Source organism: Ovis canadensis, chromosome 14 (assembly GCF_042477335.2).
Source record: "Ovis canadensis isolate MfBH-ARS-UI-01 breed Bighorn chromosome 14, ARS-UI_OviCan_v2, whole genome shotgun sequence".
NCBI lineage: Eukaryota > Metazoa > Chordata > Mammalia > Artiodactyla > Bovidae > Ovis > Ovis canadensis.
In genome coordinates this window covers 15,285,341-15,312,434 of record NC_091258.1, presented here as the reverse complement: position 1 = coordinate 15,312,434, position 27,094 = coordinate 15,285,341, and the positions used below count along the sequence as shown (strand labels likewise).

General features: G+C 46.6%; 1 protein-coding gene across 12 annotated transcripts; it reads left to right on the top strand.

The window, feature by feature from the left end:
* On the top strand, positions 1 to 26,159 carry MLKL (mixed lineage kinase domain like pseudokinase). 12 transcript variants are annotated; one of them, XM_069549582.1, is made up of 12 exons: positions 1 to 331; positions 3,490 to 3,557; positions 5,368 to 5,833; positions 7,777 to 7,848; positions 8,947 to 9,142; positions 10,161 to 10,258; positions 11,282 to 11,438; positions 13,906 to 13,990; positions 16,637 to 16,788; positions 17,114 to 17,163; positions 17,397 to 17,537; positions 24,686 to 26,159. In XM_069549582.1, the coding sequence occupies exons 3-12, from the start codon at positions 5,380 to 5,382 to the stop codon at positions 24,715 to 24,717; spliced, it is 1,437 nt and encodes a 478-aa protein (XP_069405683.1). In that variant the 5' UTR covers positions 1 to 331; positions 3,490 to 3,557; positions 5,368 to 5,379; the 3' UTR covers positions 24,718 to 26,159. The 12 variants fall into 12 exon arrangements, with proteins under 12 accessions (XP_069405683.1, XP_069405686.1, XP_069405680.1 ...); XM_069549585.1 differs by having other exon boundaries at positions 63 to 331; positions 11,303 to 11,438; XM_069549579.1 differs by lacking the exon at positions 24,686 to 26,159 and adding an exon at positions 18,991 to 21,061 and having other exon boundaries at positions 214 to 331; positions 11,303 to 11,438.
* Positions 26,160 to 27,094: the final 935 nt, after the last annotated feature.

Sequence of the window (27,094 nt, the reverse complement as noted above, 5' to 3'; positions counted from 1 at the left end):
CTCTGTGGTCAGAAAAGATGACCACGGTGGATGTCATCTTTTGGTATGATTTCAGTCCTCTTGAATTTGTTAAGACTTGGGACCTAACTTCTGATGTATCCAGAGCAGAGCTCCCTCTGGCTAACCTCTCCATGGAGTCTGGCTGAAGCTAGTCTCCACCGAGACCAGCTGGCCTTGCTTAGCTAATTTTCCCCAAATGCCCCTCCTACCCTCGATCCTGAGAGGCTTCCTTCAGTAAATCACACGCTGGCGATTCTTTTCCTCAGACTTCTAGGCTACGCGACCTAAGAAGAAAACAGACAAGGCAGTAAGTGAAGAACAGCAAGAGAATGTAAGTGAATAAACACCCCAGACATCCTCCACCCAGGGCTTCCCTACTCGAAAACTCTTCTCTTACAATCCAGTTCTGTCCTTTTGGAGGGAACAGTCTGATGAGTTAATGAATAACATTGCTCAGACTTCCTAGCTAAGGACTCAGCTAACTTTAATGAAGCAGAGGTCTCTGCCGCGACTTTAGAGGAGGAAGCTGGCTTCCCGCACCCACCGCCCCCGCCTCTCCTGAGCCCATCCCACCTGTGTATTTGTCTTCCTTGGCTCTCTCCCCACCACACTCGGTATTTTCAAGCACCGAGAAGCAGGCAGGAGAACCCTCTCTCCAGTTCCGTTTTTTCTGCTCATCTAATCTTTCCCGTACTGGGTGCTCGCTCCACTAGTTTCTGGAGCCTTTTTCTTTTCTGAGTCCCCAGCCCCAAGCAGAGGACGTGGCACCAGGAGCACTGCATAAAGTTACTGAGAAATTTCGGTAAGGTGGGGGAGAGGTGGACAGGGCGGGGGACACCAAGAGGAAGCGAGGGGCCTTCTGCCTGCACCGCCTGCAAAGAGGTCTAGGGAACCAGGGCGCCTGAGCCTGGGGGCGGCTGCAAGGTCCCTGTCACAGCTCCGGGGAGGCGCGCCAGACTCGCCGCCCGACAGGCCGACGGGGCCGCGGGGCGGGCGGGGCGCAGTGCCGGCGAGCAGAAGGCCGCCGGACTTCCGAGGGGCTCGGCCGCTCCCCGCCGCTGGCGTCTGTTCCGGGCCTGCCGGCCGGCGGGGCACCAGGCGCGCGACCCGGCTCCTCCCCGGGGTCCCCAGTCGCAGACTTCGTGTCGGGGGCCGAACGTCCGAGAAGCCGACGGGCCTTCCGGGAACCGCGCCCCGCACCGACGGGACGGCCTCGGGAAGGGCGGGGTGAGTCCGGCGGTCGTCCCGGCGCGCGCGGTGCCCGGGGCGCGCGGGCTGCAGGGCGCAGCCGGGATCCTGGGCGGCGAGGGGAGCGCCACAGGCCCGTTTCCCGGAACTCAGGACCGGGCTGGTTTCTTTTCCTCGGCCCCGAGGGTGCGGCCTCCCTCTCCCGCCGCTTCCTGCTGAAGAAGGCGCGGTGCAGGGGAGGGGACACGCGGGGGTCGCCGTGGAGGGGCCTCCGGAAGCCGGCCCACTGCCCTGCACAGCCCCGCTGCGGGCAGTCAGTGCGGAAACTGCTGGGAGCTGATCCCACGTCTTGATGGTTAATGCCCCCTTGCTTTTCCAGAGCCCGTTTTAGGCACAAGAGGAATAACTCTGTGTTGAAAGTCTCACCAGAAAAGGTTGCTTGATGCCAGTTATTGGAGGAGAGGGGGAAATGGCATCAGAAGTTTTCATGGATTTATATTGTTGCTGCTGCTGCTGCTGCTGCTAAGTCGCTTCAGTCGTGTCCGACTCTGTGTGACCCCATAGATGGCAGCCCACCAGGCTCCCCCGTCCCTGGGATTCTCCAGGCAAGAACACTGGAGTGGGTTGCCATTTCCTTCTCCAATGCATGAAAGTGAAAAGAGAAAGTGAAGTGGCTCAGTCATGTCTGACTCTTAGCAACCCCATGGACTGCAGCCTACCAGGCTCCTCCGTCTATGGGATTGTTACCAACCATTTAAAGATTTTTCACTTTTAAAATTAGTGACTTTTACCCCTCATTGTTTTCCTGCAAGGAACCTATGAACATATCCTTATTAGGGGTGTTAGCAGTTTTGCATATTATAAATAGCACCTCAGTGTGCATCCTTATCACCCATCTATCTATACACATACGAGCTTCTTTATAGCACAAATTCCTAGAAATTCACAGTGTTGAGTAAAAGTGTATATGTATTTATATTCCCTTTCATCCTTTTGATATCTTTATCCTATACTCAATAAGCCCTAAACGATTTTAGTTATTATAATTTTAATAACTGATATATGGGCCCCTATTTTATTACAAAAATCCTGACTATTCCTACTAATTTCCTCTTTCAAATGAACTTTGAGGATCATTTAGTTGGCAATGGCACCCCACTCCAGTACTCTTGGCTGGAAAATTCCATGGACAGAGGAGCCTAGTGGGCTGCAGTCCATGGGGTCGCTAAGAGTCAGACACGACGTGACTTCGCTTTCACTTTTCACTTTCATGCATTGGAGAAGGAAATGGCAACCCACTCCAGTGTTCTTGCCTAGAGAATCCCAGGGACGGGGGAGCCTGGTGGGCTGCCATCTATGGGGTCGCACAGAGTCGGACACAACTGAAGCGACTTAGCAGCAGCAGCAGCAGTTTCAATACCAAAATGTACCACTGAGAGTTTTACTGGAACTGCATTAAATTAGATTTATATTTGAAAAGGATTGCCAGATTTGTAATTTTTAATCTCCCCAGCCAAAATAAATAATAGTTCTCTCCATTTCTTGAGGATTTGTTTTCCATGGTTTTCTTCATACCACATCATTGCTTTTCCTGTGAAATGTATTCTTTTAAGTCGTTGCTTCGATGAGTTGGATATTTTCCCCATTATCTTTTGACTAGTTGTTGCTGAGATAAGGCTTTTTTGAATAAGATAACTGGAGCTTGGAGCTATGAAGCTGAAATCCTCAAGTTCCCTGAGCAATACTTTCACATCTGCTTCTGTCTCCAATGGACCAGAGAAAGGCATAAAGTTCACTGCCCCCAGGAGTCCCCCCAAAATGGCCTTGAATCTCTCTGCTTAGCAACTAGGAATATCTGGGTAGCCTGAGACCCCTTGAGTCTTTTTTAGGCATGCCCTAACACTTTTCACTTTCATGCATTAGAGAAGGAAATGGCAACCCACTCCAGTGTTCTTGCCTGGAGAATTCCAGGGACGGGAGCCTGGTGGGCTGCCGTCTATGGGGTCGCACAGAGTGGGACACGACTGAAGTGACTTAGCAGCAGCAGCAACACCTGTTACTTCCCTTCCTAGATCAATATAAAGCTAAGACAATAACAACAAATCAATTAGTTGCTTATTTGGTTTCACTTCTACTAGTTTTTAAGCCAGATTTGGTTCCAGGCCAACTACTTTCTCCAAACTAGTACTACTACTCCTACCTGTTTCATTGAACTGTTGAGATTAACTTTGTTTAAAACTGCTTTGGAAACTGTTTCCGTGGCCCTGTACTTATTTTAATACAACCTTCTCCCTAACTTAGTGTCTTCATCTACAAAATTAAGATAACCGCTGTGACCTCCTGGTTCCGAATCACTTAGCCTGCAGCAGGTGAGTAGAGCGAGTCGGGATCTTCACTGTTAGCATCATTCATTACTGAACCCAGTTGCTTTTGGTTGCATGTACAGCAAATATGATTCAAACTGGCTTAAGCAATAGAGAAAGTTATTGGTTCTTGAAGCCTGTAATTGAGTAACGGGATAGACCTCAAATCCACAAACGGATTGCTGATGGAAGGAGGAACAGATTGTTGCAGAAAATATGAAGGTAGTTCAAGTGGCGCTAGTGGTAAGGAATCCGCCTGCCAACGCAGCAGAGGCAAGAGACTCAGGCTCCACCCCTGGGTTGGGAAGATCCCTGGAGTAGGAGACGGCAACCCAGTCCTGTATTCTTGCCTGGAAAATCGCATGGACAGAGAAGCCTGGTGGGCTATGGTCCACGGGGCCTCAGAGTAGGACACAACTGAGCACACACACAGCGCACTAGGAGCAGAGAAATGGAAACTGTGTAGGCAACACAAATGTCCACCGCAACTCTGCTGAGCCTGGGAAGCTTCTCAGTCTTTACGCAAACGCCTCTGAGGGACCAGCACTTATAACAAGAAGTCTTACCGATGCATCGGCCAGTGGGGAGGCTGAAGCAGATTTACAGAGTGCTAAAAACCGACTAGGGAGGGATGAAGGTGTAGACCACGGAGGCAGGCACGCTCAAGCACTGGAAAAAGAGACAGAAAGAAAAGTTTGAGATTAACAGAAGCCGGCTTCTATTACAGTCCTGAACATCCTCGGCTGGCTGTGGCCAAGTTTGTAAACTGAGGCTTCCAAGGCAATCTTCGGTTGACAAAATTTATTTGACCAACACAGTGTTGGACTGCATAGTTTTTAAAACATTTTTTGACTTGGTTGTGGGATTTTAAATTGACAGATTAAATATAAAAATCCAGATTTCTGACTGTTCTCTAAAAACTAGAAAATCTTCTACCACTGGGCCCTTTATCCTTGAGGAGCAGCAGCTGTTGACTTTACTGGGTAATCCTTACCTTCTTTACAGGATCTGAGCGTTTCAACCCACTGACCTATGGCCACCCCTATGCTTTGGCAGGATATGCTTGTTAGAATAGGCTGACCTGCTTTAACAGATTGACCCCAAAATGTAATGATTCAAGTGCAATAGCAGTTTATTCCTTGCTCACTTAGCAGTCCCTGGCAGTCATTGCAGGTATATGAGTGGCTCTCCTCCGAGCGATGCTTCAGGGATCCAGGATTCTACATTCTTGGGCTCCACCACACCCAGGGCTACATCCTCCTATACAACCAGCTGACAGCGTGTGGAGGAGACAAGCCTGACTCAAACCCAAAGTAACACTTTATTGCTCATACCCCTTCTGTGAGAAATAGTCATATGGCCCCATCAAGCTTCAGGGAAGTCTGGGAGATGTAGTCCTAGCTGAGCCAATTTGTTGTTTATTCACTAAGTCATATCAGATTCTTTGTGACCCTGTGGACTGTAGCCCTCCAGGCTCCTCCATCCATGGGATTTTCCAGGCAAGAATATTGGAGTGGTTGCCATTTCCTCCTCCAGGGGATCTTCCTGACCCAGGGATCGAACCCACAGCTCCTGCCACATCTCCAGCATCGCAGGTAGATTCTTTACCGCTGAGCCAGCCACCGGGGAAGCCCCTGGCAAAGCCAGTACTTCCCAGCTAAAACTGGAAGGTTTTGGTGGACGCAAGCCGTCTCTACCTTACATGAAAACAATAGGAAGACCTCTTCAGCCATTTAAATCACAGACACCCTTGATGTTCCCTTATCCCAGTAGTAAATATGAAGGAGATTCCCGGAACTTAAACAGATTCCATCAGTTTCTTCCAGGTATGGATCAGCTGAAGCAGATCATCTCCTTAGGCCAGCTTGTCTACAACCAGTGTGAGAAGATGAAATACTGCCAGAAACAGAGCCGACGTCTAGGGAACCGCATCCAGGGCCTGCTGCAGCCTCTGCAAATGCTCCAGGACCAAGGAGAGAGGAACCTGCCCTCCCAGATAAGCACTGCGCTGAGCCGTTTCCAGGCTGCCCTAGAGGAAGCTAAGCAGCGGATAGACAAGTTCAGCAATAAGTCTGATATCCAGAAGTTTCTAACAGCAGGGCACGACAGCATAATCTTTGGTGGGGTGAACCAGAGGCTGAGCGATGTCTGGGAGGAGCTCTCTCTGCTGCTCCAGGTGGATCAGTGGAGGCATACTTCAAGCCTCAGCCCAGGAGTGTCTTGGCAACAGGAAGACCAGCAGGATGCAGAGGAAGACAGGAAGGCCATCCAAGGACTGAGTGGTGAGGGTTTTTTTCAGATGGGGGATGCACAGCAGGTGTAGTAGTCTCATTTTGGTGTACCGGAAAATCAGGAAGGTTGACGAGGTTTGGGCAGGTATCTGTCGATGAGACTCAGAATTCCAGACGTCTGAGTGGAGAGGGGTGCCCGCCATGAGGCTACAGCCAGAGTGTGGATGTATGATATGACTATATGGGAGTGAAGACTTGGGGCCAGTAACTCAGCAGAGCCAGGGGCAAGAGTGGAAGTGAGAGTGCCATCAGACCACGTCGGAGGCTGTGCAGACATGGCAGTGGCTGGGGTGAGAGTGGCCGGGGCTGGACTGAGTGGAGGGCAGGGCTCCAAGGGAACGAGATACGGGCTGGGCTAGAGAGGAAACAACGGAAACAGATATGACTTTACACTTTTGCAGACTGTGTGTTAATTCCAGATCCTTCCCTCTTATTAGGGTTGTGGGTGGAGGGAGAGGAGTTAAGCGTAGAGTTTCGGTGAACCGTCCAGGCACTGGAACTCAGAGGGATAACCGTTCTCACCGTTGATGTGGAGGATGGTGCATCCCCAGTCAGGTCCGCAGGAGACTCTCCAGCATCACAAACCAGATGTGGAAGAGACCTGTAGGCAAATGGTTTTTTGTTTGTTTGTTTTTTTGATGAGGAAAAGTGAGGCATTTTTAATTGCCTCAACCAAACACCTACCACCAAGGAAAACTGGAGTCAGGAATTGGGTTGAAGTGATGTTGAAAGCATCACAGCAGCTGATCCTGCCAAAGAGCAGGACTGGTCCCTGGCCTTCCTCATCTTTAGCCTTCATTGGTCCACTTTCTGGTAGAAGGAGGCACCTCGGTGTCATCAACTTGGAGGAAAGGATATACTTCCTGCAATTGTGTGAAAACATTTTGACTTGATAATACTTTCACACAGGACAAAATTCAAAAGGCATGAGGTGGAAATCTGCCTCTCACCCTTGACAGCAAAGTTCCATTTCCAGACACATGCTCTCTTACCAGTTTTTTGAATAGCCTTTTGGAGAGTCAAGTATCTATTTTCTTTCTTGTTGTTGTTCAATCAATAGCATACTAAGCACACTGTTCTCCTTCTTGTTTTTCTCATTAAATAAGCTCATTAAATATTCTTCCATATACATACCCATAGAGTTGTCTAGTATCCTTGGTTTATAGGGACCAGATATATTCAAGGAGCTCTCTATTGATGGATATTTAAATTGTGTCCAGTTTTCCACTATTGTTAATAGTTCTACAGCGAGTCTTTTTGTATGTATTTCAGGATCTCCTTAGGGAAAATTCCTAAAAGTTGAGTTACTGGGTCTAATTGCTAGATCAAAGAGTATGGACATTTTAAAACTTTGATACAGGTTGGCAGATTAACTTCCACATAGGTTTTAGAAATATTAATGCTACGAACCAGGTATGTGTTTGTCTGCTGAGATTTTCCTGGTTTGAGCACTGAAGGTCTCATATCCTCAGAGCTCCTCAGTCCTGAGAAAACTGGGATGGTTGGTCACCCTATCTAGTATATGATCAATTTTTAACATATTTCTGAATATGTAAGTCAGGATATATATGACTATAGCGTGGCTCAAAAAAAAAACCTCAGTGTCTTAGAGAAGGAAATGCCTTTTTCTCATTCAGAGAAAGTCCAGGAGACTCTCTAAGGTAGCTGTCGTCCTTCCAGGATGTTTCAGTATTGTGGCATTTTCATGTTGACACAGACTTCCCTGAAAATTTCTTTCACTTCATTTCTTGGCCAAAGCAAGGCACGCAGCCATGTGTCAGGGCACTTCCTGTCTGCTTAGAAGTGGAGAGCCAGATATTCGTGAACAGTAATCATTCCTACTGTAATGAACATGAGAGAAGAGAAAAGGATATCTCAGTGTGCTTTCACTGAGCATTTCTGTTTTTGAGAATTTGCTCCTGTTTTTCTTGCAGAGAAAGAAACTGTAAAAACTTTATTGAGGCAATTGGAGAGCATAAAGGAAACCGTCGAAGCCGTGCAGAGCTGTGAGTTGCCACGTACCCTGCTGCTTCTGGCTGCCCCAAACTAGAAGTCATGAATTTGTTAGAAACTTCGGGCTCCCCCACCCCAGCCTGGTCCATTTTCTGGCCTGGATGGCTGCAAGCAGCCCACAGGTTTTGGGGATGTGTTCATGGCTGGCCTAGACTTTTGTGCATGGGGTCGTGTTTGAAGAGGATTTCTTGACCAGCAAGATATCTTCCAGCACCTGTTAAAGTGCTGACAACTTCCTGTCTCTCTCTTTTTTTTCCCCTTGTGGCTTGTGGGATCTTAGTTCCCTGACCAGGAATTGAACCCGTGCCTCCTGCAGTAGAACTCAGAATCATAACCACTGGGCTTCCAGGGAAGTCCCCTGATGACTTCCTCTAGATAGCATCAAAGCTTCAATTCATTTGCTGAAATTCCAAGAAGAAATTCAAAATCCAATACATGTATATGTATGACTGAGTCCCTTTGCTGTACCCGTGAAACTATCACAACATTGTTTGTTAATCAGCTGTACCTGAATACGAAATTTAAAGTTTTTAAAAATTAAAAAAAAAGAAATTCAAATCAAATTAAAAATGCTTGGCCATTCTACACATCTGTGAGTCTCTGCTTTATGCTAGAGCCTGTGTGTAGAGGAAACTAAGGTACAGAGAAAGACTCTGCCTCCTGAGAGTTCCCAGCCATGGCATAGAGTAAGGGAGACGAAAGAGACACAGCAGCAGTGGGGTTACTGAGCTTAAACTGTGTGTCTGCCTATCAGAACTGAACTCACTGGACAAGATGCCAAACGCTCAGGCGCCAAGCTGTTGTGCAGTAGGAGGAGATGAGAGAGATGGATTGAGATGGGGTGTAGGCTGGAGACAGCCTGGATCCGAAGAAGAGGGGAAAGAAGTACATGAGACGTTTCTGTTACCATCAGCTGTGTCTCTACCAGTCACTCAGAGGCACTGGGACCTCTCTCCCGGGAGGAGGCAATCAGAAGCTCCAGGCAGACCCAGCTTGGTTCACTAGGAGGAGCTTCCCTCTCAAGCGTTGCTAAGATGCCTCTTCCCTCATAAGACACCCTCCTCAGCTATTGACTCTTTATTCTCTCCTAGGGATGAGGTCAGATTCACAGAAACCCAAGAAGGGGTTCCCACAGGATCAAATCAAGGAGATTAAGAAGGAGGAGCTTCCAGAAGCCGATTGGATCCTACTAAAGGAAAATGAATCCAGCACACTTTATGAAGGAAAATACCACGAATCTCCAGTGGCCATAAAAGTATTCAACAACTCCCAGGCCAAAGACATTGGGTAAGTTGTTTTATATGGTTCTCTCCCCTAGTTACTTCCTGTCTGTAACTCAAGGAGAGGGGCAGACTGTCTCCAGATTCTGATATGGCAGAACTCAGACCCCAGAGGGTTAAATATTGGCTCTCTGTTATTAAGGAACACAGTCTAGACTTAAAGGTACGTCTTCCAAAATCGATTCTAGAAACGTCTCTTGCTTATTCATGTATTTAGATATTTTTAAAGGCAGCTTCCCTTTCATCGCTGTTTCTTGGGTCCCCATCCCTTTCATGGACGATAAAATAGTTTGTATGTGTTCTTGCAAATGTTTGCTGTTATTATACACGTGCACTTTAAATGCTCACAGACGTAGTGTGTCACGTCGGCCGCCTGCGTTTCTTACCATTATCACTCAGCGTCATGAAGCTTATACTCTGCTTGTAGTCCTTTCCTTCTGGCTGCTATCCGTGGTGGAAATCCACAGTTTGCCTCTTTTTCCAGTGATGGAACACAACCTGCTTCTAACTTTTGCCCATGAAAAATAACGCTGCCATAGGTATCCCTTTATGGCCCTGTATGGGAATTGCTTGGGGCTGTATTGCCAGGAGAGGAACTGATGGATCATAGGGTATGCATATATTAAGTTGACTAAGAATTAGCAGGTGACTCTTTAGAACAGGTTGTATATGCCTATCCTCACCCCTGGGAGATGCTGATGATCCCTCAAGTGAAAGTGAAGCCGCTCAGTCATGTCCGACTCTTTGTGACCCCACGGACTGTAGCCTACCAGGCTCCTCTGTCCATGGGATTCTCCAGGCGAGAATACTGGAGTAGGTTGCCATTTCCTTCTCCAGGGGATCTTCCTGACCCAGGGATCGAACGTGGGTCTCCCACACTGCGGGCAGTCACTTGACCTTTGGAGCCACCAGGGAATGGCCGATGATCCCTCAAGCCCCACGCACATACAGATGGTCACTACACCGAATGTTTTCTGAAGGACCTCCCCAACCTGAAACCCTATTTTCCCTTTTTGTTCTCATAGAATAGTGAGGCATACTTTCAATAATGAAATCAGAACCATGAAGAAATTTGATTCCCCCAACATCCTGCGCATGTTTGGGATTTGCATCGATGAAACAGGTAAGAGGTGCCTCCAGGACTGGCTATGCTGTCTGTGGCCTGTCATACATCTTTGTGCTTTACTGCGTTGTTTTACAACAACAGCTCAAAGGGTGGCATCTGCATGGTGCTTTTATTATTGACATCCGTTTTTTCACATCCCATGATGCAGGTTCCCATCTTCTTTCAGGAGAAGAGGCTTGAAGTTGGCTTCAGCCTGAGGGCTGGTTTGCACTAATGCAACCACATCTCTTCCTGCTGATTCACTGGGAACCAAGGAAATGCTTGTTCAGATGCTGACCTGGGTGATGAGTGTATTTTGTTGCAGTAAAACATTGCAAAGCTGACTGACCCAAACAAGGAATCTAACCTTGATCATGAGTGTAGCGTGAATCTAAAAGCTAAACTAACCTGCCCTTTTACCAAGAACTTCGTTTGTCGGGTTCATTTTCTTTTTTTTTTTTTTTAATGTGGCTGCATTTCCTCTCACAGTGTGGCTTCTCCTGCTGGTTATGTTTTGCTGCTTTTGCCTACAGAGAAGACAAAGCAGCTCCCTTCTTATCCCCTCTGGAAGTTTCTGCACAGGCTCAGGTGACCTGACTTTGGACCACAGAATCCCAGGCTAAAGGAAAACTTCTAGTAATATTTATCCTCCTGGGTGACTGACTCACTCTGTGTACGTCAGTAATTACAGGTCTCCTGGCCCTGCCCTGAGGCCTCAGCTTCCTGTCTGAGTTCCCCTACTCAACATATTTATTCAACTTCCCGTGAGCACTGTCTGGACAAAGCAGGCCCTGCCCTCTTGGGTTGCAGTGCTGAGTCGGGGAGTCAGTTACATAGATAACTAGGGGAAGTGTAGAGTTCTCACATGCCAAAGGCCACAGAGAAGAGGCATGGGGACTCTGTGGGTATTGAACTCATTCAAGGAGTCAAACCATGTGAGATGGGGACGGAGAAACACAGCAGAGCTGCGTCTGTCTCTTGGAGAGAGGGTGGGATGGGCTACAAAAAACAGGACCTCTGAGCAGGGATGGATCTTCACAGCAATCAGCTCTTTTCCATCAGTGACACCCCCTCAGTTATCCATCGTCATGGAGTACTGTGAGCTCGGGACCCTGAGGGAGCTGCTGGATCGGGAAAAGGACCTCACCCTGGCCAAGCGCATCATCCTGGCCCTGGGGGCAGCCAGAGGCTTGTACAGGTACCAGCGTGGGGACAGGGCGCCCAGAGGAAGAGGAGGAGTCTGCCTCCCTTTCTGCTTGACCCAGAGACAAGCAGAGAAGAGGCTGGAAGCCTCCTTGAGCAAATCACCACATTTAGCAAATAAAAATACAAGAGGTCCAGTTAAACTTGAATTTCAGATAAGCAATAAACAATTTTAGTACAATGTAAGTATGTTCCAAATATGACACCAGATACACTTTTACTGAAATTTCAGATATACAGAATTCTATATAACCCCTATACTTTTTTTAGTACTTTCTTTTTTTTAATGTCTTGATTTTTCAAAATTCAAAATCATCTGGATGTCCTATATTTTATCTACCAGCTCTACCTACTCTCACGTATAATCTATGGTTCCTTTAGCCTAAGGGCCCCCCAAAATCAGTCACTAACAGACAACATATGTAGTTATTACCATATTCACAGTAATCCCAATATTATTTATTTAATATTTTCCTTTTGATTAGCTCACTTTGTAAAAAAAAAAAAAAAAAAGGAAAAAACAGGGGACAGTTTCTATTACTACCATAAATTGGAGACCAGAATCACTTAGCACAAAAAGGTGACCACAAATAAAACCAAAACAATGTTATTAAATTCTGGTTAAATGTTGCTGCCTAGCAAAAGATGTGCAGTTCAGACCAGCATTATCTTTTCGCAGAGGAGATGTTAGCAGATTTAGAGAAGTGTCAAAGACCTCCAGCACCAAACTGAGACTTTCTTCTTGACATAATCAGAAAGATTGGAATTAAAAGAATACCTTTCTTACTATATCACCTTGCATGCCACTTATCCCATACTTTGGGGAATACTTCCTTAGCTCTTTCTTGGAAATCGTACAACTTATCCTCCTCAACTTTGTACACTAGTGGGTTGTGTGAGAAGGATCTGGACTGTAGGGGACACTGTGCCTATCCAGACGACCGCTGACCCTTCTTACCTGATCTGCACTCTCATCCACCACTCAGCATACTTTGCTGCTAACAGCTCATTGCCGCCATCTGTAGGGGAACATCCAAGGGTGCTAGAGCCTCTAGGCCCTGAGAGCTGAAAATGCCCAGGAACTTCACAGCCCCCTGTCCCTGACCCTGTTTCTCTCCTCCCCTCCCTCACCCCAACCCATAGTCACTGAACAACCGCTGTGGGTACAGAAGTCCAGCTCCTTTGCTTCATGCAGAGCGAACCCTGAGGGGCAGTTATTCTCAGAGGTCCCCGTGGGATTAGGCTGAGCCTGGAGCTTCACCTGAAGTCACGCCTGCGCTTGATTTCTCCTCCTTCTCGGCCCTGCTTCCACAGCTCCCTCACTGGTTTCCTGGGACTATCTTCTCTCTTAAAATTTCACTCCCTGACTTATCTTTGCCTGCCCTGGGTCTTCGTTGCTGCACGGGCATTCTCTAGGTGTGCGGCGCGGGGGCCGCTCTCCAGCTGTGCAGAGAGGGGGCCGCTCTCCAGTTGTGCGGAGCGGGGCCGTTCTCCAATTGTGGAGCCCAGGCTTCTCACTGCGGTGGTTTCTCTCGTTGCAGAGCTCAGGCTTCAGTACTTGTGGCATGAGGGCTTAATTTCTGGAAATACCTTCCTAATCTGTCACTTGTACAGTCCATGCTCATGATCTGCTTCTGGGAGAACCCAGCCTGAGACTGACTCTGTGATAGAAGCCCCAAATGGGAGGCAGGAGCTCCATTCATCCAAAGAACTTAGGCAGGTTCTTTACCACTAGTGCCACTTGGGAAGTCCCCACCACTTACTGAGTTGGTGGAAACCCCAGCTTTCCATTCAGTTTCAAGCAGAAGGGTCCTAGATATGGCCCAGCCATCCAGCCACGCCTCAGGCCTTTGCTTTGCTCACCGCTTCCCAGGCAGAGCCCCACAGAAGCGTGCAGCACACAGCTGTCAGATCTCACCTCTGCATCCTGGTTTTCCCACTAACCCACGGATACCTACCCAAGAGGAAGGCTTGGTACTGACCAGCCTCATCATCCCGGTAGTGACTGCCATGCCTTTCAAGAATGTCTGTGCGGGGGCTTCCCTGGTGGCTCAGTGGTAGAGAATCCACCTGCCATTGCAGGAGACGCGGGTTTGATCCCTGGTCCAGGAAGATTCCACATGCTGCAGAGCTGCTGAGCTCATGGGCCACAACTACTGAGCCTCTGTTCTAGACCCCAGGAGCTGCCACTACTGAGCTCATGGGCCACAGCTCCTGAAGCCTACACGTGTCTGGAGCCCGCGCTCCGCAACGAAAGAAGCCACTACAATGAGAAGCCCCAAACTAGAGAGGGGCACTGCAACCAGAGAGTGGCCTCCGCTCTCCGTCACTAGGGAAAAGCCCATACAGCGACAGAGACCCTGCGCAGCCAAAAATAAAATAAATAAATAAGATTATTTTTTAAAAAAAGAAAGAAAGTCTGTGCAAAGGTCACTAACGTACCCTGCCTTTGGTCACATCAGGCTGCACCATTCGGAAACACCCTCAGAACTCCACAGGAGCATCAGTAGCACGAGCTTCCTGGTGACTAAAGACTACAGTGTGAAGGTAAGCGTGGCCTTCCGGGCACCCTCTGAGTTTGACCCATGTGACTGTTTGGTGCTGGGAGAGGCATGCGTGTTTCCCTAAAAGCCTGTGCGGGCTTGTTTCTCTGCCTTCACCGTGGAACTGGCTGAAGCGCTTCCAAGCTCAGCGCTTCCTATGCCTGGACAGTGCCCCACATGGCCCGCACTGGACAGACTCAATCCTCCCTGCCCTTCTGATGCTCATCTCCCCCACTGTCCACCCAGCAGGGGCGGGCTAAGAGCCGTCTCCTCTTAGATGCCTGGACACCACTTCTATGTCCCTGCAACACCCATGAGGGTGTCTTCTTAGGTCCAAGGAGGCATCCAGACTCACAGACTGGCCGTGGCCCACACTTGGCACCTGGAGGCAATCAGAAGGGTATCATGCAGGAAACACAGCATGGCACCTAGGCAGCCTCAAATCCTTCCATCCAGTGGGAGCCACCACAATCCTCCAGGAGATATCCTCCTCAGCCTCACCCCAAGTGCGAGAGAAAGAGGCTCCTCTCTGTGGGTACAGGAGAAGCTTAGAAGCCTCACGACTCACAGGAGTCAATATTCTTTTTTTAAAAACTGGAGGAGTTTGTGTGTGTGTGTGTGGTATCACTGCGTTTTCTATTTATTTATGGCTGCGCTGGGTCTTTGTTGTTTTCCAAGAGCTTTCTCTAGCTGCAGCGAGTGAGGGCTTCTCGTTGCAGAGGCTTCCTTGTTGTGGAGCACAGGCCCTGGGCACTCGAGCTGCAGTAGTGCAGCCTGCGGGCTCTAGGTAGTTCTGGCTTCAGTAGTTGTGGCTCACGGGCTTAGTTGCTGTGTAGCATGTGGGATCCTCCTGGACCAGGCATCAAACTTGTGTCCCCTGCACTCTTATCCACTGTGGTTCCTGATCCACTGGGCCGCCAGGGAAGTCCTCGATATTCTTTTATAAACTCCACAGGCATGCCTTCCAGTATAGCTCTTCACAGTCCCCACCGCCCCGACCTCTCGTCCATAAATGACTTCCTGGTCACTGGTCATTTATTAATCAGCAGCAATATATATTACTTAGGAGCATAAGTAACAGTCTGCTTTTGTCAGGTTCCCAGGGGAATAGAACTAAAAAGTTCACTGACATTCGGATTGTCCTGTGGATGAGGAAAGGGTTTTGTTAACCTCATGTCCACAGTTCCCAAATGCTAAAAGAATATATTCTTTGTCATCTGAAGATAGCTTTCTCTGAATAACAAGGGACAGGTCTTTTCCGCCCCTCAAATGTCTTTCCCCACCACTCAGTTCAATTTAGTTCCGTCGCTCAGTCATATCCAACTCTTTGCGACCCCATGGACTGCAGCACAACAGGCTTCCCTGTCCATCACCAACTCCTGGAGCTTGCTCAAACTCATGTCCATCGAGTCGGTGATGCCATCCAACCATCTCATCCTCTGTCGTCTCCTCCTGCCTTCAATCTTTCCCAGCATCAGGGTCTTTTCCATTGAATCAGTTCTCTGCATCAGGTGGCCAAAGTATTGGAGCTTCAGCTTCAGCATCAGTCCTTCCAAAGAGCATTCAGGACTGATTTCCTTTAGGATGGACTGGTTGGATCTCCCCGCCATTGGTGTAATATAGGAAAGTGTTCCCAGAGCACGGTGTCTATACCACTCTCCTGGTGCTCATCACATGTAACTGTAACATGTGCTATTCAGCTTCTCACCCCTGGTGGTTAGTGTGGAGCCAGACGTCAGAGGATGTCAGCACTCCCTGAACTTGTGAATAAGAGGGAGGAGCCACGTAAGCATCTAATTCTTGCCCCAGGCTTGGCTCCCTGGCTGTGTTTGGCACAGACAGCCCTCTGCACACAAATGGTGCTAATGACAGATGTACACGGAGCAAGAAGAACACACTCTCCCATGACTTGTGCTGTGCCTTCTTTAAGAGCATGGCATTGGCCAGGTGGGGTCAGATACAGAGAGGGTCCCCCGTGTTGTTGGAGGGTTTTTTGTTTCTTTGTTTTTGTTTTGTCTGCCTCCAAGAGAAAACAAGCCATCGGTAGCTCCCGGCACCCCTGTCCATCCTAACACAGGGGAGTTATCTACTGAGGAAGCCCTGTACATATCTAATGTGGTAATATTAGAATAACTACAACATGCCAAGTCTTATGCAACAGAGCAGCTAAGCTGTGAGCCACAACTGCCGAAGCCCAGGCGCCTGGAGCCTGTGCTCCCAACAAGAGAAGCCACCACAGTGAGAAGCCTGAAGCTGGAGAGTAGCCCCCGCCCCGCTATTAGAGAGTAGCCCCCACTCTTTGCAACGCGCAGACAAAGACCCAGCACAGCCAAAAATCAATCAACTAATTAATTTAGAAAAAACATACCAAGTTTTATAGGTGCTTGACAACCATCATTTCAAGTAATCCTCACTGTCTCATTTTTACAGAGAGGAAACCTCTTTGTGTTTCTCTCGGTCAATGCACCATAATAGATTGAACCCAGAATGCAGCTAGGAGAGTAGCCACACAGCCAGGAGACCTCACTGGAAACATCCCGAAGGAAAAAGACCATCCCCTGACAGTCACGTGTAGCACCAGTCCCTGCCCTCTACTTCCCACCTGAGAGCGTGCTGTTTCTTTCCGCCTCTGAGTCACCTCTCTCTCTAGCTTACAGGATTTGAGTTGAGCAAAACACAGACTTCCATCAGCCGACGAACTAGAGGAAAAGCAGCAGAGAGAGTCAGTTCTGCCGCATACATCTCACCCCAGAGGTTGGGAAATGTGTATAATAAATACGACATAAAAGCCGAAATATACAGGTATGTTTATGTCCTCGTGCCAATTCTCAGATGAACCTGACAAGAAAGTCCAAGTCAAATGCCGGTAGGGAGGAGCATCCCTGGAATGTAATTGATGGTGATGAGAAAGTTCACCGTGGGGAGTTCCTGGTGGGCTACTTGTCAGGATTTAGCACTCCCACTTCATGGCCTGGGTTTAATCCCTGGCTGGGGAAACTGAGATCCTACAAGCTACACAGTGCAAAAAAAAGAAAAAAGAAAATTCTCTGTGTTTTCTGGAAATGGCTACGGGGTATGGAAGGAAGGAAACTTGTTATCGCTGTTCGTTTTCTTGCTTCTCTTTTAGCTTTGGAATTGTCCTCTGGGAGATCGCCACTGGGAAGAGCCCATTTGAAGGTAACCAGTGTGAAAGCTGACTCAGATGGTAGACTAGAATTAAACATCAGTGCTGTCCTGGCCGCTTTCTTCTTCAATGTGGGCACTGCCTGCGCTGGTCAGTGGGGTCACTGGAAGCTCCTAGGTCTCCAGTTCTCAGGGTCCCTAGGTCTGATGCCAGCCAGCAGCAGCCAGAGGGATGTGTGGGTGCCAGAGCAATCTTTAAGCCTCCCATCATACCATTTCCACTCCAGGTTGTGATTCCAAGAAGATCTACCAGCTGGTGGCTGAGTCTCGGTACCGGGAGCCAGTGGGCGAAGATTGCCCTCCACAGTTGCGGGAGATCGTTGATGATTGCCGTGCCTATGAACCCTCCAGGAGGCCCTCTGTTAAAGGTAGGGCTCTTTCTGGTCTAAAGAGCATGGACCACACGTGTTGCTTAACATTTGTGAAAGATTTTCTTTGTGTATCACAACCAGGGGTGGTTTTGCCCTTCGGGGAACACTGACAATGTCTAAAGACATTTTTGGCTGTTACAGCTCAGGGAAGGTGGGGTGGCGTGGACATGTCCACTGGTATCTGGTGGACAGAAGCTATTCAACATCCTAGGATGCACAGGACAACCCCTACAACAAAGATTATCCGGCCCAGATTATCAGTAGCACAGGTTTAGAAACCCTGCCCGAAGGGCATTGTTGAGTCTGAAGTGGGTTGGGAAGGCAGATTATTCCAGCCTGTACTCTTTCTGTGGCTCAGAGGAGTACTGTATTGGGCATCTACCGACCTGGGGGGTTCATCTTCCAGGGTCATATCAGTGCCATTTGAGTTCACTGATTCCTAAAATGTCAATGTTCACTCTTGCCATCTCCTGTTTGACCACTTCCAGTTTACCCTGATTCATGGACCTAACATTCCAGGTTCCTATGTGCAGGGGTTAATAGTCAGCCACCTGTTGCTCTGGCTAAGCCATGAGAAAATCACCATGGGAAAAGAATAAAAGCAAAATATAGCAATACAGCATAACACAAATGAAAGTACATTGGGTTGATCAGTTGGGGTGATCATACCCTGCTAAGCTAAGGAAAAACATAGTGTGGACCTTGGAACGCCGAGTCAGCACAAGTTCAGAACGCTGTTTGTGCACACACTAAGATGTTTTCCCAAGGCATATGTCGGTCTGTGACCTCCAGCTAGGTGAGAGCCCTTGTACAAGAAAATAACAAAGATAGTTTAAAGTAATCAATAAAGTGGGAGACGTGACCCGGGACACAGGAGGCTGACTTCATCATAGCACAACGGGTACTTTCTGCTTGCCAAGACACTCAATAAAAGTGGGGTGGCTCCAAGGAACAGGGCTCTTGACCCAAGAGGTCTTGAGTCCCCCAGCCCCATCTTTAAAACTTATATTCTGTCTCTAGTTTCTTTTTCCCACACGGTGCGTCAGCCACTCTCGAGCCCTACCTGCAGTGCTGGCGACAACACCGATGCCATATTGTTCTTCACAGCATAGGACTTTTACTTCCATCACCAGTCACATCCACAACTGGGTGTTGTTTTTGCTTTGGCTCCATCTCTTCCTTCTTTCTGGAGTTATTTCTCCACTGATCTCCGGCAGCATATTGGGCACCTACCGACCTGGGGAGTTCATCTTTCAGTGTCCTATCTTTTTGCCTTTTTATAGAGTTCATGGGGTTCTCAAGGAAAGAATACTGAAGTGGTTTGCCATTCCCTTCTCCAGTAGACCACATTTTGTCCGAACTCTCCACCATGACCCGTCTGTCTTGGGTGGCCCTACATGGCATGGCTTATAGTTTCATTGAGTTAGAATGATCTCTGTTTGTTTCCAAGGCAAACCATTCAATACCACAGAATGCCAAGACTGTGCCCCAACCCATAATGCTGAAGAAGCTGAAGGTGAATGGTTCTATGAAGACCTACAAGACCTTCTAGAACTAACACCCAAAAAAGATGTCCTTTTTATCATAGGGGACTGGAATGCAAAAGTAGGAAGTTAAGAAACACCTGAAGTAACAGGCAAATTTGGCCTTGGAGTACAGAATGAAGCAGGGCAAAGTCTAATAGAGTTTTGCCAAGAGAATGCACTGGTCATAGCAAATATCCTCTTCCAACTACACAAGAGAAGACTCTACACATGGACATCACCAAATGGTCAATACCGAAATTGGATTGATTATATTCTTTGCAGCCAAAGATGGAGACACTCTATACAGTCAGCAAAAACAAGACTGGGAGCTGACTGTGACTCAGATCATGAACTTCTTGTTGCCAAATTCAGACTTAAATTGAGGAAAGTAGGGAAAACCACTAGACCATACAGGTATGATGTAAATCAAATACCTTACAGTTATACAGTGGAAATGACAAATAGATTCAAGGGATTAGATCTGATAGACAGAGTGCCTAAAGAACTATGGATGGAGGTTCGTGGCATTGTACAGGAGGCAGTGATTAAGACCATCCCCAAGAAAAAAGAAATGCAAAAAGGCAAAATGGTTGTCTGAAGAGGCCTCACAAATAGCTTAGAAAAGAAGAGAAACAAAAGGCAAAGGATAAAAGGAAAGATATACCCATTTAAATGCAGAGTTCCAAAGAATAGCAAGGGGAGATAAGAAAGCCTTCCTCAGTGATCAATACAAAGAAATAGAGGAAAACATAATGGAAAAGACTAGAGATCTCTTCAAGAAAATTAGAGATACCAAGGGAACATTTCATGCAAAGATGGGCACAATAAAGGACAGAAATGGTATGGACCTAACAGAAGCAGAATATATTAAGAAGACATGGTAAGAATTCACAGAAGAACTGTACAAAAAAGATCTCCATGACCCTGATAACCATGATGGTGTGATCACTCACCTAGAGCCAGACATCCTGGAATGTGGAGTCAAGTGGGTCTTAGGAAGCATCACTATGAACAAAGCTAGTGGAGGTGATGGAATTCCAGTTGAGCTATTTCAAATCCTGAAAGATGATGCTGTGAAAGTGCTGTACTCAATATGCCAGCAAATTTGGAAAACTCAGCAGTGGCCACAGGACTGGAAAAGGTCAGTTTTCATTCCAATCCCAAGGAGAGGCAATGCCAAAGAATGCTCAAACTACTGCACACTTGCACTCATCTCACACACTAGCAAAGTAATGCTTAAAATTCTCCAGGCCAGGCTTCAACAGTACATGAACCGTGAACTTCCAGATGTTCAAGCTGGTTTTAGAAAAGGCGAGGAAGCAGAAATCAAATTGTCAACATCTGTTGGATCATGGAAAAAGCAAGAGAGTTCCAGAAAAACATCTACTTCTGCTTTATTGATTACGCTAAAGCTTTTGACTGTGTGGATCACAACAAACTGTGGAAAATTCTTAAAAAGATGGGAATACCAGACCACCTTACATACCTCCTGAGAAATCTGTATGCAGTCAAGAAGTTAGAACTGGACATGGAACAACAGACTGGTTCCAAATCGAGAAAGGAGTACACCAAGGCTGTGTATTGTCACCCTGCTTATTTAACTTATATGCAGAATACATCATGTGAAATGCCAGACTGGATGAAGCACAAACTGGAATCAAGATTGCTGGGAGAAATATCAATAACCTCAGATACGCAGATGACACCACCCTTATGGCAGAAAGTGAAGAACTAAAGAGCCTCTTACTGAAAGGGAAAGAGGAGAGTGAAAAAGTTGGCTTAAAACTCAACATTCAGAAAACGAAGATCATGGCATCTGGTCCCATCACTTCATGGCAAAAAGATGGGAAAACAGTGGCTGACTTTATTTTTTTGGGCTCCAAAATCACTGCAGATGGTGACTGCAGCCATGAAATTAAAAGACACTCCTTGCTCCTTGGAAGGAAACTATGACAAAGTATATTAAAAAAGCAGAGACATTGCTTTGCTGACAAAGGTCTGTCTAGTCAAAGGTGTGGTTTTTCCAGTAGTCAGGTACAGATGTGAGAGCTGGACTATAAAGAAAGCTGAGTGCCAAAGAATTGATGCTTTTGAACTGTGGTGTTGGAGAAGACTCTTGAAAGTCCCTTGGACAGCAAGGAGATCCAACCAGTCAATCCTAAAGGAAATCAGTCCTGAATATTTATTGGAAGGACTGATGCCGAAGCTCTAATTCTTTGGCCACTTCATGCGAAGAACTGACTCATTGGAAAAGATCCTGATGCTGGGGAAGATTGAAGGCAGGAGGAGGGTAAGACAGATGAGATGGTTGGATGACATCACTAACTAGATGGACATGAGTTTGAGTAAGCTCCGGGGAGTTGGTGATGGACAGGGAAGCCTGGTGTGCTGCAGTAATGGGGTCGCAAAGAGTTGGACAGGACCGAGCGACTGAACTGATACTTTTTCTCCTTTCCTTCCTTTTCTTTTATCAGCTGCTGCTGCTGCTGCTAAGTCGCTTCAGTTGTATCCAACTCTGTGCGACCCCATAAGACTGCAGCCCACCAGGTTTTCCCGTCCCTGGGATTCTCCAGGCAAGAACACTGGAGTGGGTTGCCATTTCCTTCTCCAATGCATGAAAGTGAAAAGTGAAAGTGAAGTCGCTCAGTCTTGTCTGACTCTTTGCGACCCCATGGACTGCAGCCTACCAGGCTCCTCCGTCCATGGGATTTTCCAGGCAAGAGTACTGGAGTGGGGTGCCATTTTCCTCTACTGAGACTTTTATTTCACCACGTTATCAGCTGCTCCTCCGTAGTTTGCCTACACCATCTCCCTCAATGGGAATGCTTCCCTCCGCTACTCTAGATCCAGACCTCGCAGGCTTTCCAGGAAGCTCCAGATACAAGAGGACATGACTCACATGCAGTTTATCTAGATACTGGGGAAGTGTTTCCACTGAAGTTGCTACAGTATTCAAAGAAACAAAATCATGTTCTTCCTATCTTTATTGTGATATGTATCACAGTACAGCAGTGATTAAATATGTATGTTCATTTTTTTAAGTCGAAGATAAAGAATATCACATATCCACTCCTGGTTAAAGACTTGAACATTACCACTAACTCAGAAAGGGACCTCCTCATCCCTTGCTTTCACATTCCTCTCCCCTGCTCCAGGAGGAGCCACTATCCTAACTTTCTGGTAGAAGTTTGTCTATGGTTTTAGTTTATTTATTTATTTTTTCAGGAGAGAATATGCTTTTAATATTACAGTTTGAATGATAAAATTTTACAATTATAATACAGCAGGCATACATATAATACAGCATACAGCAGTAACAAAATGAGGAGTCATTTCAAATTCTTAAGTAAATCTTATTACATAAGCATACACATAATCTTTAACTCACTTCCCTAACCAACCAAATGTTAGAAAAGAATTTTTTAAGACATAAGCCTAAGACAGAGAGAATGGAAGACAATATGAAAGGAGTGAAATTTTGAGTCTGGAAAGCCAGTGGACAACTAGTAACTAGATTAGCAGATATCCTAGAAAACTGAATCATAAGTCAAGCACGTGAACCAAATGTGAATTACATGGCAGAATTTCCAGGGAATTATGGGTCACATCAAGTATTTCTGAAAGCAAGAATGATGGAAAGAAGGGAGGTTAAAACAGTAAAATAAGGAAAATTGGTTGAAAAAACTCCTTAACCAAGGTACACTAAATTATGGGCTTTCCTGTGGCTCAGCGGTAAAAAAAGCTGCCTGTAATGCAGGAGCCTCAGGAGATGCAGGTTTGATCCCTGGGTTGGGAAGATCCCCTGGAGGGGGAAGTGGCAACCCACTCCTGTATTCTTGCCTGGAAATTCCCATGGACAGAGGAGCCTGGTGGGCTACAGTCCATAGGGTCACAAAGAGTCAGACACAACTGAAGCAGCTTAGCACAAATGTATAAGGACTTTGTAAGTGATATCATGCGGTATTCTAGCACAACTTTCTTCAGTTGATCAGGTAGTATGAAGAAATGATTTTAAATTCATCCATGCTGATGTGATGGTTTAAACTCATTCTTTTCCACTGCTGTATAGTAGGCCACTTAGATAACCATGCACGTTACTTACCCCTTCCTCTATCTATGGATATTTTAATCGTCCTTTTAGGAACCTCACCCTTAAACATTCTTGTGCATGTATCCTGAGGCACACAGGTGAGAATATCCTGAGTTAGAGACCTGGGGGTGGAGGGCATTGATAAGTGAAGATTAAATGCCTGAGAGAGGAACTAGAGAGATAGGTGTCCAGGCTTCGGGGGCAGTCCCCCCAAGGACGGCGCCACTATTTACAGAAGTCTCTGGCACGAAGTCCTTCAAGGCCTGTTCATTGATGGTCCATTGGGAATCACTCTAACAGTCATGTTAGAGAGGGTATCTCATCCCTCCCCTTCCTTTGCCGCATCCCTACCTTTTGGAATGAAAATGTTTTGCCGAAAGTTTTACTTTTGAGTTCAAAAGATTCATTAACAAAAGAAACCACTCGTTACACACAATAAACAATTTCAATATTTAATAGAGGGTTGATTGACTTCATGTCAATATATAGTCATTAAAAGAAGAGAAAAACAACAGAGAAAAGTAACAGCACATACATCACCAAATTAGGCCAAACAACCTCCAGACTTCAAAAGTGCTGGGAAGTCCCTCGTTAACAGCAATCTGGAGTCCCATTTGGGAAGAGGTCCCCGGTAGTGCGTCTACTCCACGGGGGAGACTTCAAATTGCAGTTTGGCGAGCTCCTGCTTATAATCCCAGGCTGCCCACTGATATGAGCACCAGCCTGCATGCAAAAAGGCAGTGATGGTTTCTCTTTAACTGTTACAATGTTGTTTGTTTCACCTCCTGAGTCACAAGATTTTCTGGAACCCCAGGGAGCAGGCCAGGCCTCCAAGGGCTCAAGGAAATCCGAGACCCATTCCCTCTCTGATCTAAAGTGCCGCTTGGCTTCCTGGTAACAATTGGTGTGTTTGCAAGCAGGCACCTAGTCCAGGCAGGCTCAGAAGTCAGTCTGTGGCCTGCTCTCCTGCTTCTGAAGCCTGAACAAGACTACTCCATTTTGATTTCCCTAACAAAATCTAAGCCTTGGCCTAGCTTCTACCTGACACTTTCTCTTTGCCCTCATAGCGCAGACGGGCAGACTCAGTGGCGCTTCCTAAAGAATTACCCTTCAGGGTGGATGAGAAGCTGCAGTATTTTCTACAGCACCTTCTTCTCCTTCAAATTCTCCTTTGTCTTCTTCCTCCTTTTTCCAGGCTCCCTTAAACCCAGGTCCTCCTGCTATTAGAGAATCTAATACCTGAGACTAATTCACACTAAGATGTGTGAGCTTACGTCTCCACAAGGTAGTTGTATTTTAAAAGTTGTCCAAGTAAAATTACAAAAATAAAATAAAAATAGACTAGCAAAAGTTGTCCAAGTGAGAGGGAACATCACATTCCAAAGGCATGAATGCTGATGGTGTTTCGGACTCCAGCCAGACCAAGGGGAGTGCCGTTTCTACACTGTTTTGTAGTATGGAAATGTCTTTGTTTCTAACGTGACGGTCAGTTCCTGAGCTTGTCTAACTTTCTGTTCATTCATTCACAGAAATCTTAAACAGACTGTCTTCCTTTTATTAAGCCACGTGTTGAAAGTGAAACTGTCCCTGAACAAGGAGCTGGAAGAACACGAGCTGGGCATCTTTTTCTCTCAAATCCTTCAGCATGGATTTATTTATGGATACAGGGGGGCAGCACTTCTCTGTTACAAATAGAAAACAACTCCCGTAATCCATGCCACTCCCAATGGTACTTGTCAAAAATACACCTTTGATAATAACTCTGATAGTTTTACAAAAATGTATCTCTCTCTCTGGATCCAAACCTCTTGGGATTGTGACTTAGCAGCCCCTCCCATCAGGAAGTCGAATCTAGGGCTTCCCTGGTGGGCTCAGTAGTAAAGAATCCACCTGCCAATGCAGGAGACATGGGTTTGATCCCTAGCCTGGGAAAATCCCACATGCCACAGTACTAAGCCTGTGCACCACAACTATTGAGCCTGCGCTCTAGAGCCTGGGAGCCACAACCACTGAGCCCAACTGCTAAAGCCCACCCACCCTAAAGGCCGTGCTTTGCAACAAGAGAAGCCACTGCAATGAGAAACCCGCTCACTGCAACAAAGAGTAGCCTCCACTCATTGCAACTAGAGGAAAGACCTGCGCAGCAATGAAGACCCATCACAGCTAAAAATAAAAAAATAACCAACCTTTTTTTTAAAAAAAGAAGTAGAATCTACATCCCCACCACTTGAACCTGGGCTGGTATTGTAACTGGCTTTGGCCAATAGAATGTCGAAGTGGTGGTGTTTTGGTTCCAAGCCCAGGCTTCCAGAGGCCTTACGAACTTCCACCCCGTCTCTTGGTCTCTTGGAGCCCTCCCCCACCGGGAGCAAGCTGCGCAAGGGTGCTGGAGAAGGAGAGGCTACATGCAGCCGTCATACTAGACCAGCCAGGCCAGCAGCTGTCACAGAGATGAATCCATTTGAGACCAGAAGAACCGCATAGCAGAAGCAGCCCAGATGGCCCATTTACAAAACCATGAGCTAAATAATTGGCTGTGGTCTTAGCCACTAAGTTCCAGGGTGAACTGTGACAGCAGCAAACAGCTGGGCAAAGATTGATCCTTCCTCTTTCCCACTGAACTAAGTACAGAATCCCCCTTTGGATGCCCAAGGCCTTTTATCTCTGACGCCAACCTGATCTCCAGTATCTGGTCCCAGAGTGCTCCCACCAGAGACTGCAAACTCTAATACCTGTGAGGTCTAGTGGGAGCCTAAAAAGTGAGTTGAGCCTGAAGGAGAGACTTCGGGAACAGGTGAACTTTGTGAAGAAAGGGCAGCCTCTGCTCAGCTGCAGCCTGTTTTTATCATATAGGAACAGGACCCCAGTGTTTCCAGAGCCATCCACTTTGTCACATTTTTGGTAAATTGTCCATCTTTTTAAAGATTGGCACTTCGTTAAAAATTATTTTTATGCTGTACAGGACAAACTAAATATATTAGCCTAAGAGTTCTCAGAAACCCATGTCTCCTGGATGTAACCTCTGAATTTTTTTACACCTTTGCTCTTGGTAAGGTGACCTCTACTTGTCACTGCTTTTCTTTCCACCTGAACTCATCCCAAATCATTCAACAGCAATGTGCTGGGCATTGTTCCAATTACTGAGGAGACAACAATAGGTGGGGGCAGGCAGGGAGAGGAGTCAATTGGGAGCTTGGGATGAACATACACTTCTATATATAAGACAGATAACCAACAAGGACCTACTCGATAGCACAGGGAACTCTATTCAATATTCTGTGATAGCCTATATGAGAAAAGAATCTAAAAAAGGAGGAATATATTTACATGCGTAAGTGGATCACTCTGCTGTACACCTGAAACTAACACTACTATCGTTCCATAAAGTTAAATTAAAAAAAAAATAGGCAAAATAAATTGGAGCTTATAATCTGGGGAATAAAATTATGGTTCATTTCTATTCCTTTTTATCTTTTATTTATTCTTGATGTTTTTAAACCTAGAACATTTTTAAGTTAAAAAAGAATCAACAAGGACAGGTTGAACACTGAGGCTTTTCTCGAGCTAATCATCGGGCAGTACTATTTTCATCTTTGAAATCTTTTGTTCTCTGTAGCTATAGGGGCTACAGCATAAGTTCTCCCTTATAGGTTATACATGCTCTGGCAGATCCACCTGCAGAGGCGGATTCACTGTAAAAGTATTAGTAATAAAGCTTAATCTTCAGGGACCCCTGACTCGCACAAGACAGCTTCCAAAGCCCTATACCTAATTTTTTCCTCAACATTTATAAATATAAAAATTTTCAAATACTCAGAAATGTCAGTAGAGTTATGCTCTGAACATCTGAATAGTCACCACCTAGATTCTACACCTAACAATTCACCATATTTTATCACATACTTATCAATTTAGCCTTTCTTCTTCCTACTGTTGAT

Bases quoted from the DNA above. Each gene is read 5' to 3' on its own strand.
- MLKL (XM_069549575.1), top strand. From the start codon at position 5,380: ATGGATCAGCTGAAGCAGATCATCTCCTTAGGCCAGCTTGTCTACAAC. The intron at 7,849-8,946 runs GTGAGTTGCCAC...ATTCTCTCCTAG, and splicing joins CGTCGAAGCCGTGCAGAGCT to GGATGAGGTCAGATTCACAG. The intron at 9,143-10,160 runs GTAAGTTGTTTT...TTGTTCTCATAG, and splicing joins TCCCAGGCCAAAGACATTGG to AATAGTGAGGCATACTTTCA.